The 10,858-nt window shown below is 36.9% G+C and overlaps 1 protein-coding gene across 5 annotated transcripts in view; it reads right to left on the minus strand.

Annotated features, from left to right (window-relative positions):
• Window positions 1–10,858, minus strand: part of Parpbp (PARP1 binding protein) — a 54,897-nt gene that overhangs the window by 14,894 nt on the left and 29,145 nt on the right. For all 5 annotated transcript variants that reach the window (XM_055627943.1, XM_055627945.1, XM_055627944.1 and 2 more), the window contains 2 exons: window positions 9,301–9,471; window positions 7,983–8,137 (listed from right to left, as the gene is read on the minus strand). In XM_055627943.1, the coding sequence (XP_055483918.1) occupies window positions 7,983–8,137; window positions 9,301–9,471 (326 nt within the window). The remainder of the gene's footprint in view (window positions 1–7,982; window positions 8,138–9,300; window positions 9,472–10,858) is intronic.

The raw sequence follows: 10,858 nt of genomic DNA on the forward strand, positions 1-10,858 counted from the left end.
ATATTTTAAGTACACCTCTCACTGAGCTTGGTCAGACTAGAGGAACATCTTCAAATATCCCTGCTCTTTCCCTCTGAAAAGAACTAACAAGAGCTGACTATGGCTATGAGTGCTAAGTAAGCAGGATAAATGGCATTTCCTAAAGGCCATTGTTTTGTTTTCAGTCTTGTTTTCTGGGGTAAAGTACTGAGAGAGCAGAGGAGAGAGTGGGAGACAGAGAGCTCCGTGTTTGATACAACCCTCAGGAGGGAGGGAGTTACTACTATTCTCATTTAGCCTTCTTACTTTCTAATTTGAGAAATTTTTTCCTAAAACTGCTCCTACAGAAATAAGATTGTTTTGAATTTATTCATTATATACAGAGAAACACTCAAATGCTTCTGCTTATTTTAATGTTTTTCTTTTAGAGTCTTTGAATTTTTTACCAGCATAATCATATCATAACCAAATAGTTGTATTTCTTTTAGTTATTTTACCTACCGTTTATTTGAATTGTCCATCAAATACTGTGCTGAAAAGAAATGATGATGGCAGGAACTCTCATGTGAATCTTAAATTCAATGCTAAACATTTTATAATAGCTAGGTTTTCACAGGAATCCTTGTGTCAGATGACACCATCCTCATTCTTAGTTCATCTTCACGCTGAGAGAGCACACTGTTGGGTGATTATGTGCTCCTACTAGACCTGCAATTTGAGCTGACCCAATGCTGTCCCATAGTATTGTTAGTGGCTATACAAAGAAAATTTTCTCTGGGTTGGAGAGTGGATAAAATGTTTATCACACAAGCATGAGTACCTGAATTTGATCCCAGCATACATATAAAAAGCCTGGTGCAGTGGAGTGCACCGATAATCACAAACCTAGAAACTGAAGACAGCAGATCCCTGGGCTCACTGGCCAGCTCTCATAGCCTACTCTAGGCAAGAGCCAGATGCCAGTGATGTAAGGTGGACAGCTCCTAGGGCAGTTGATCTCTGGCCTCCACAAACATGCCCACACTTCTCCCACACACATATATTCACACACACACACACACACACACACACACACACTCAAGAGAGAGAGAAAAAAAATACACAGACACACACCACAAAATGTAATCTCCAGCTTATCTGGTCCCCTATTTGACTTGCTCCATTTTTCACTTGTCTCTCTGACTTTTCTTTACCTGAATCTTAGCCTGTATTTTTATCATATTTGCCTGTTCATCAAAGCACAAAGAAGCATTTAAAAATGTTACCCAGCATTATTGACTTTTTGTCAATGAAAAGACCATTCTGAAGAACTTGCCTACCTTACTTCTGTAAGCAAAGGTCTAGCCTGTTCTAGGACTTTTTCCCTTCACTTATATGAAAACTTTCTTCTCAGCAACTACACTAAACTTCTATCTCTTCTAAAGAATAGATAAAGTGGACAGCACTTTCTGCTTTTTCTGGAAAGTATTCTTTTGAAAGTATTGTGGTAATAAAGTCTATAAAGTACTTTTGTTTCATTAATTTGTAAAAATTGTTTACAGTACAGACTGTACGCAAATTATATACATATATTATAACTATGCATATAATATACATCTAATATATATAATTATACATAAAAATTATACATATATTCTTAAGTCATTCTAAGTTTCACTCAGGAAGAATATAAAAGCCATGATTTACAGACATCAGTGATGTGAACAATGTGGCTTGGTAGTGACAAGCTGCTACTACTACGCCTAAAGGATGGTGAGGTGTTTAGATGATGCATACTTACCTATATTAATTACATGGTGGTTAGCTATCCAAGCTGTAGAATTGACAGATCTGTACTCAGTCCTTTTGGAATAAAACTAGCATTAGTTGATCATAGTGTTTGATTAGGGCTATTAAGGATGACTATTTAAAAACTGACAGCTATAGAATACACTATATATATATACATAGCTATTTTATATAGTGTATCAACATTTTAAACTAAGTGCTTTACAGTTACAAGTACTGAGGTCTTGTCAATAACATTTGTGTAATTCCAATTTTGCTAGGTTTTCCCCTAACTAGACTACACTTGTTGTATGAAATGCTATGCATATTATACCCTAAATGAGTCCTCATTCTACCCAATGCTAAGTAGCCCTCTAACTGATAATGCAAATACTAATGGGGAATTTTAGCACAGTAGCTATAGGTAACAGGACCCCTCCAATTTAAGGTAATATTGGGTTAGGCTACCGGCCTGATAAACATACTTTTTTATTAAAGATGGTCTTTTCAAGTAGTTTTCAGAATTATCCTTTTTATTGAAGTAGCTAGGTTAATTATACATGTTTATTAAAGTTACAAATTAAGCAATCAAAAACATTTTGGTAGAGATTAAAAGACTAAAATGTGAATGGCTTAGTTAAAAATTATAATAAAAATTTCAAATAATTTTAAGAAAAAGTTATTATTTTCCCCCATTCCTTCCATAAAAACAAAATTGCTGAATTCTCAAGATAGTATAATGCACTGCCAGAATTGGAAAACAGGGAACAAGACAGGAGCCTACCATAGAGGGACTCTGAAAGACGCCACCCAGCAGGGTATCAAAGCAGATGCTGAGACTCATAGCCAAACTTTGGGCAAAGTGCAGGGAATCTTATGAAAGAAGGGGGAGATGAAAGATCTGGAGGGGACAGGAGTTCCACAAAGAGAGCAACAGGACCAAAATATCTAGGCACAGGGGTCTTTTCTGAGACTGACACTCCAACCAAGGACCATGCATGGATAGAACCTAGAACCCCTGCACAGATGTAGCCCATGGCAGCTCAGTGTCCAAGTGGAATTCCCTAGTAAGGGAAACAGGGGTTGTCTCTGACATGAACTCAGTGGCTGGCTCTTTGATCATCTTCCCCCAAGGAGGAAGCAGCCTTACCAGGCCACAGAGGAAGACAGTACAGCCAGTCCTGATGAGACCTGATAGGCCAGAGTCAGATGGAAGGGGAAGAGGACCCTCCCCTATCAGTGGACTGGGGGAGAAGCATGGGAGGAGAAGAGGGAGAGAGAGTGGGATTAGGAGTGGACAAGGGAGAAGGCTACAGCTGGGATACAAAATGAATAAATTGTAATAAATTAAAAAATAAATTAAAAAAATAATAATTATAAGACTTGCATTTCAACTACTAACCAAGTTTAGTACTCTGGCCACCAGCAAACATTCTGAACACTGATACTCTGACTAATTTATATATTTCCTAGTAAAGCCAGTCACTGGACTTTCTAGTATCTGTTTGGTAATACGGTAACTTAATTCAAGCTTTTCCTTTTAGAACTCAAAGCTCTGAAGGTTTTTAACCCAATACTCCAGGCTACCTATGCTATGTGCTGGATTTATAAGATGAATAAAAGCTTTTGAATGATACTAAAAGTATAGAGGAAATTTGAATGGAAGAATGGAAGAATAAGTTATTACAAAAGATAATTTTTGCTAATTTAGATAAACATTAAAAAGAGAATTTATAGCAGAGAATTAAACTGTAGCTCCCAACTCCATCAGACAACAGTCTTCAGGCAGAAAAATATAGTGATTCTGGCAATGAAAAGCACATAAAAAAAATAAACTGCCTGGAAGAAAATACTAATAAATAATATGAACAAATATTTTCATGCAACTTTCCATTTTACTAGATAAAGTATCTGGCTTTGCCATTATGTATTCAAGAATTTGATAACTATTTGCTTTAATATCTTTGAAAATTAAATATGACTAAAGGTGCATAAGTGGTATCAAAACACTTCTGAAGTATTTTCAAACAAAACAATAATTCACAATACATGACACAGGTAATTTCCAGCCAAGTTAATATTCTGTAGCCATGTATTTAGTCTAATATATACCACAGGTATTCATTTAAAAGCTGTGTAGTAAGCTTAAAGTATAGCATTTTGAAATTCTTAACAACAAAACCAAACCAATTTATATAAACTGACATGTCCAAGACATTTTTCAGGTAAAAGTATAGCAAGGATTTTATGGTGGCACCTACTGGCAAAGCTCAGAAGTGCAGCCAGCTTAGCTAAAATGGCCTCAGGAAAAGCTGGCAGAGGACAAGGAGTGTCGGATTGCATTTCTCAGTCCCCCCTCCTTTTTTTCTATCTACCTATCTTTATTTTTCCTTAGACCGAAAGGTCATTATAGTACTTCCTTTATAAGAGAAGCACAAACTTGTTCTCAGATACAAGAATTACATATATCTTTCTATCTTTGTCCCTTAAGTTGTAAGGTGGGGAACAAAGATGATAAAAAACAGAGGGAAAGGTAGGAGTTAGATTATACCCAGTTGTGCATATTGGCCAAGATTCTTGAGGCTTTCATCCTGTACCTAGTATGAAATCTTGAGGGTCTTCAATCACAGTACTAGCCAAAGCCATTGCAGAAAGACCACACTGGCATTAGTGCAATGACAGGACAAAGCAACGCAGAACTGGAGGCAGAATGAGTAACTCAGATAGGTGAAAAAGACCAGATAAAAAAGGATAAGGACTGATAAGCACAGAAAACTAGAAACAGGGTAGTAGTTACCGAAATTGAGACAAGATAAGATATATTTTTAAAAAAAGACAAACAAAGGCAGAGCCTTTCAGACATCTAAGACTTAGACTTCGGTATCTGGAGGGAGGAAGGGCCAATCCTCACAGGTGGCAAACAGCTCTTCAGAGGAAGATGAAAATTTACATTTGAGCTATTTGAGGCACCACCTCAGAGATGGCTGAAGACATGTCTTGGAAGCTTGGCACTGAAGTTGAGTTTCACCAATTACCAGATTGGAAAGAATTTACACATATGAAGTTAGAGAGGAAGAAAATCAGAGAATGGCATCACAGATGTTACAAGAAGTTCTAAGACTTGACCAAATATGAGGAGTCCAAATACTCCAGATGGTAATAACTGCCAGATCACAGAGCATCACTGAGAGAATAGGGAAGCAGTGTGAGCTGCTCTAGAGTAAAAGCAGATTATCTTCTATTCTAAGTCAGAAATTGTGCCATGGCTGGTATATTAGTGAAGACAACCCACAAACTCTTACCATATGTAGTGCCTAGGAAGAAATATATCAAGACTGCAAGTAGAGAAGGAGAGAAATAAAGAATACTACCTTTCATGAATCTGAACAAAAAGATGGAGAAGGAACTGGAACAGGAAACATAGCTTGCCAGGGTATTTCTTACTGTCCTTACAGACTATGGCTAAAATACAATTCAAGAAAAAGTGTAAAACTATAAGACAAAATGCATGTCCATTAAAGTAAAAGTCCACTAAGCTATCCACATCTGTTCACTGCAAGTTTATCCTTTAGAGTCAGCTCAGCTGAAACATTTTTCCAGGCATGCTTCCCTGATACCTTTATCACAGTCTCCAACAGGCCAGGTCAGCCTCGGTCCTCACTGGACCTCTTCCACCTAGTACTGCATAAGTAGGGGATGGTCTTAGTTTTTAATAGTTTTACTATTTTGAGTTATGAAATTAACATATACTTACTGTTTAAAAAGAAGAAAACAAAATTGTTTAGGTGGACTATTTAGACTACCACTTGAAGATACTATTTAGACACCCACTTTGTCAGTGTCTCCCCCAGAAGATAGGGTAACTTATTCATTATGACAGAACTGAGTATGTCAAATAAATGGTTACAAAGTTATAGAAATATATTCTCTCATCCTAGGTGCCTATAAAAGAAATGCATTTCTAACCATTTGGTCAACTTTCCCAACCATATAATTCACCAAAATTTTAACAGATTCATTGAACTGAATGTATGAACTTATCTTGGCTCTCTCCCTAAGCCTCACTGAAATTAAAAAAACAAAACAAAACAAAACAAAACAAAAAAACAACGGGAGCAACCCAGATTTTTTAATGCAGACAGAAAAAGAAAACAGAAGACTAGAAAAAAATACTGTTAATAGCAGACATATTTCATCAAAGTATGAAAAGACAGAAAGCAGATAGTTAAGCACTAACCACCCAACCCCCCCCCCCCCAAAAAAAAAAAAAAAAGATAAATGCAAGTCATGTTCACAGAGAATAAAGGAACATCAGTGAAAACCTCAGAAACTGAAGACCCTGTCGAGGGGCCTGTCTTCGGGAAAGGAATGCTGAAAACTTGAGTGTTCATATGAAACTGTTACCCTCCTAGATCCCCTCTTCCACCATGGCTTGGACAGCAGGATCACTCGGAGGAGTAAGGCAGGCAGGACCCAGACCCAGGGGCAGCAAAGGTTGAAAATAAAGGGAGTAAAATTTTACACACTTCTCTGTGAGCTCAGTGTCAACAGAGCCCGTCAGAGGCCAGAACTACAACGATCAGAGATTAAAGGATGGATGCTGTGGAAAATTTTGGAAAGATTCAAGGAAATGATGTCCAGTTATCTAATGTTTGCAGTGTCAAGTCCTAACAATAGGGCCGACTGCTCACCATGCTATCAGCAAACCCACTACACAAAGCTGCTCATCAGCTTTAAAGGGCTGTACTTCTGAGCAGGAAAAGAAGGGTTGGGATCACCATTGTCACAATGTCTGAGAATATTCTAACATAGAACAGGACAAACAAAACTCTAGCCAATAAAAAAAGAAAAAGAAAAAAAAAAACCCTTAGATAAGCAAACACCATCTAGAAGGCAGATAAAAAGTTAATTCTTTTCTTCTTGCTTTTTTCCCCCCCCACCCTGGAAGGAAGGTCTCACATTGGAGCCTTGCCTTGAGCTCAAGACAATTTTCTTGCACTAACTGTGTACTTTTGTAAGTGCTTTGAACAGGTGTGAGTCATCACACCCAACTTAAATTAAATATGACTAATAATCTTAGAAAGATAAAATATGATAAGATCAAATAAAGTGAAATGTGAGAATAAGGGTATTTGTTTCCTGTTGGCTTTTATTTGTTATTATTCTTTTATTCTTACTGTTATGGGGGAGAGGGCTCGAGGCATGCATGGACTCATGTGGTGGACAGAGGGTTCTCCACATAGTAGAATCAACCCTTGTAGGTTCTCCTCTGACCTCCGTCCCCATGATGTGGCACACATGTGCACCCATCCCCATCCACACAGGCACACATACATTAAATTAAAAAAAAAAGAAAGAAAAGAAATACAGAATTTGAATCTTGAAATGGAAGGAAGTTCCTCAGAATGAGATAACAGAATGTCTATAAGGAACTAGATTGACTAATTCAAGTCCAAGCTCTGCTACCTAATCAGGGCAAACTGCCTGATCCCCATGCTTCAGTTTCTTCATCTCTGAAATGAGAATAACAACAATATCTACCATGTGAGGCTTTATACTGACCAAGTGAGAATCTACACAAAAGAGTTGAAAACAAGGTCAAGTATGAAAAGGTTTAGTAAGTATCAGCTACGTTTACTTGAACAATTCTATGGCTCCCCAATCAAATGACAGCAATTTATAACTGCTAATACGTACAATCGACTCCAGCCCCCAAGAGTTACTATAAGCTGAACATATAGCATATTTATATTAAAAATGGAATTATATCAGAATTTAAAAGAATGATTATCTGTAATGTCACAATCCCAGAGAAATCAAAGATTTGAAGATGTAAAAAAATGAAAAATAGCAAAAACCAGAATATGAATTCATTATCTTTTCAATTTTCTTCCTCATTCCTGGTATTGGATTTCTTCATTGTTAAATAAAACACTTTAAAGATTCTGTTTCTTCCAGATAAAGATAAATAATACCCATCTTCACTAAACAAATTTAGTTGTAATATATCTTTGATTTCTCTCCCTCTCTCTCTCACACACACACAAATAATATCATAGCAAGGCAGGTATTTAGAGAAAAATGTCATGTAGCTATGATTTATTCATTTTGGTATTTTATTTCTTCCGCCTATGCTTTGGTCTGATGCTTGGTGGTTTCAATATTACCTTCATTCCTACCTCTGATTCTGCAAACTTTTGAAGATAGGTTAACAACAAACATTTATAAATTATTACCTTGGACTTGGTATCTCGCCGAGAATTTCATCTAACTTGTCAATGAAATGAATGAAGTCAGACAGCCCTTTTGCATGTGCCCACAAAGGATCTGCTGGCGAGGGTGCATACCCTTTGCCTCCAAGCTCTACTGTTCTAATGAATGACGTGGCCATCTGTGAACGAAAGTGGATGACTTAGCAACTTTTAATGATTTTGAAGGTTAAACTACATTATAGTTAATGAAGTTGGGTACATTTACAAACCTAAGTATACAGCTACAATGAAGCACATTTCATGGATCATGTCATACTTTGAGGAGCAAATAATCACAAGAGTAAGTGCCACAAGGATTTTGCCCACTAGCTGGTGAGACTAGCTAGCTGCAGGTGAAGACTGAGCTGCTACTTCAGATGACAAAGCAAGGACAAAAGAATATATTCTTATTATTAAGAGCAGACCGTTGCCTATATAAATTTGGTTTATGAATATAGTTTCATTTATATGGGTAATTGACTGCTTAAATCATTATATAGAAAAATTCCTTTTCAATGTTCACTCCTCTGTTGTTTTAAATGGGTCCAAACCTTTATTTTATCTTTGCTATGAGACACAGTTTGTACCAGATAATAGGAAAAACAGTTCAAAGAACTATCTTTACATTGATAAAAATATGTATGTGATAACTATACCCAAGAACACTTCTTTAGAAAAGATAAAATGTTCCAAAAACAGTATCTTCCAAATTATCCTTAAAAAGACACATTATAGGACATCAATAATTTTGGTGAAAGTTTCCTGGTGAAATAGCTTGAAGAACAACAGATGAAGTGACATGGTTAACTGTCTTTTTATGAGACATAAAAAGTTACCTCATTGAAGGATTGCTCAGTTCTTGATATACAGATAAAATCATGTAAACAAGCAGCACATATGCTATGTCTGAAAATTTTTGCCCTTGAAAATACTTATTCTAGAAGAGTCTATCAAAGCCAGGCACAGCAGCACATGCTCATAGCCCAGCACTTATGAAATGAAATGAAAGAGGATTGAGAATCTGTGCTCAGCTTGAGCCGCATAGCAAAGCCCTGAATGGTAAAGAAAAGAAAGAAGGAAGGAGAAAGTAAGAGAAAGGAGGAGAAAAACTGTACATTTATTTATTCAGGCTAACAGTCAATACAACATATTTTTGTAGGAAATATTACTTTAAGAGAAATTCTCCTTTGATAAACTTGAAAGATGGGGGGGAAAGAGCAACGGATTTTCAAATATGAAGATAAAACTTAACTACTTAAAAACTGTTTATAATTACAAGTCCTGAGAATATAAGCAACCATACCAAAAACATAGACAACTGTTTCTCTCGAGCAGCATGCTTCAGGCTGGTGAAGGCCGCTCTCCCCAGTCCTCGGTCAGGGATGTTGAGAATATGAGCCAGAGCCAGGTCATTCTTGGAATTCACCAGCAGGCTCAAATAGGAAAAGAAAATTCTCTTTGCCAATAGCCGTACCTGCACAGTAAAGTTCCATTATTTGCAGTTATTCTAAACCTCTTTTTTATATGCAGTAAAATACACAGCATCCTGTAATCACAATGTTGCATCCCATTTTTCAGGCAAAATGAACAGCAAGACAAACTGGGAACAAGCTGGATGACCAACATACTCTTTCTTCTTGAAATGAACTTAATAGCAAGAAAACGCTAACTACAGCGACTACTGGAAAATCGCTCTCACAGAGTGATATAAAAGATACAGTTCACGAAGGCCTTTCTGATGAGGCTTTCATCTTACTCCTCTGCAAAAGCCTGCCAGAAAATAACAGCCAAGGATACAGCTTCCAGAACCTTACAGCAGAAGCCATCCCGTCACCGGACCCCAAGTCCACATCCCACTGCAACACCAGATACAGAAGTAAAGTTAAATGCTTAGGCTTTTGAGAACTGTTAGAGAATGACTTTGAAGTTATCAAATAACAAAAGGTCAGAATGAATAAAATAAATGTTTAGAAAATAATGGCACTTAGTATTGACATTAACTGAGTGCCAACAGCATTAACAAATTTATTAAGAAATATGTAAGCCATATGAAAATGTATTAAATACGTGAAATAATCTTAAAAGTTTCTACACAATTATAATAATCAAGACAGAGAAATATATGCAAAAAGACACACACACAGCTCATAGAATTTGAACCAAAAGCAGATGGACAAAGATACAATAGCAAACTACAAAGCAGAGAAAGTTCCATTATTGGGATTGGGACAACAGATCTCTAGCATTCATATGAAAACAAATTGAACCTCAACCAAAAGCTCACACCTTTTATGAAAATTAACCCAAAAGTAACCATAAATTTAAATTTAAAATATAGTTGTGCAACTTTTATAACAAAAACATAAGACTGAGCAGAGAACTTAGATTTGACATGGAAAGTACATTCAAGAAAAGAAAGAAAAAGAAAAATTAGATCTCAGAAAAAAATAAATTTCTCTTATGGACTCTCTTTGTGGTCCTTTTCTCTCAATTATGACCGCCACCTAAAGATCTGGAACCACTTGTTTCTAGTCCCAGCTCTCATATTGGATACTCAAAAATCTTCTAGCCCGTTCCCTCAGTTAATGGATTTACCAATGCTGAGCTCAATTCATAAACAAGAAATTCATAAGTGCTCTCATAACACAAGAAGACTGAAGTCCCAGGAATGCATCATCTCCACACTCAGTGTTTTCTTATGAAACTGTCCTTAGCCCAGTGGAAGAGGTGGCATAGCTCCCTGTGGACTGTTGGCCGAGGAGACCCAAACACTCCAGGCTCCACCACTGCTCCTGGCTGCCTGCAGGAATGGGCTCCTTCCTTCCTTCCTTCCTTCCTTCCTTCCTTCCTTCCTTCCTTCC

This window comes from Psammomys obesus, unplaced genomic scaffold, assembly GCF_907164565.1.
Source record: "Psammomys obesus unplaced genomic scaffold, mPsaObe1.curated_primary_1811, whole genome shotgun sequence".
NCBI classification, from domain to species: Eukaryota; Metazoa; Chordata; class Mammalia; order Rodentia; family Muridae; genus Psammomys; species Psammomys obesus.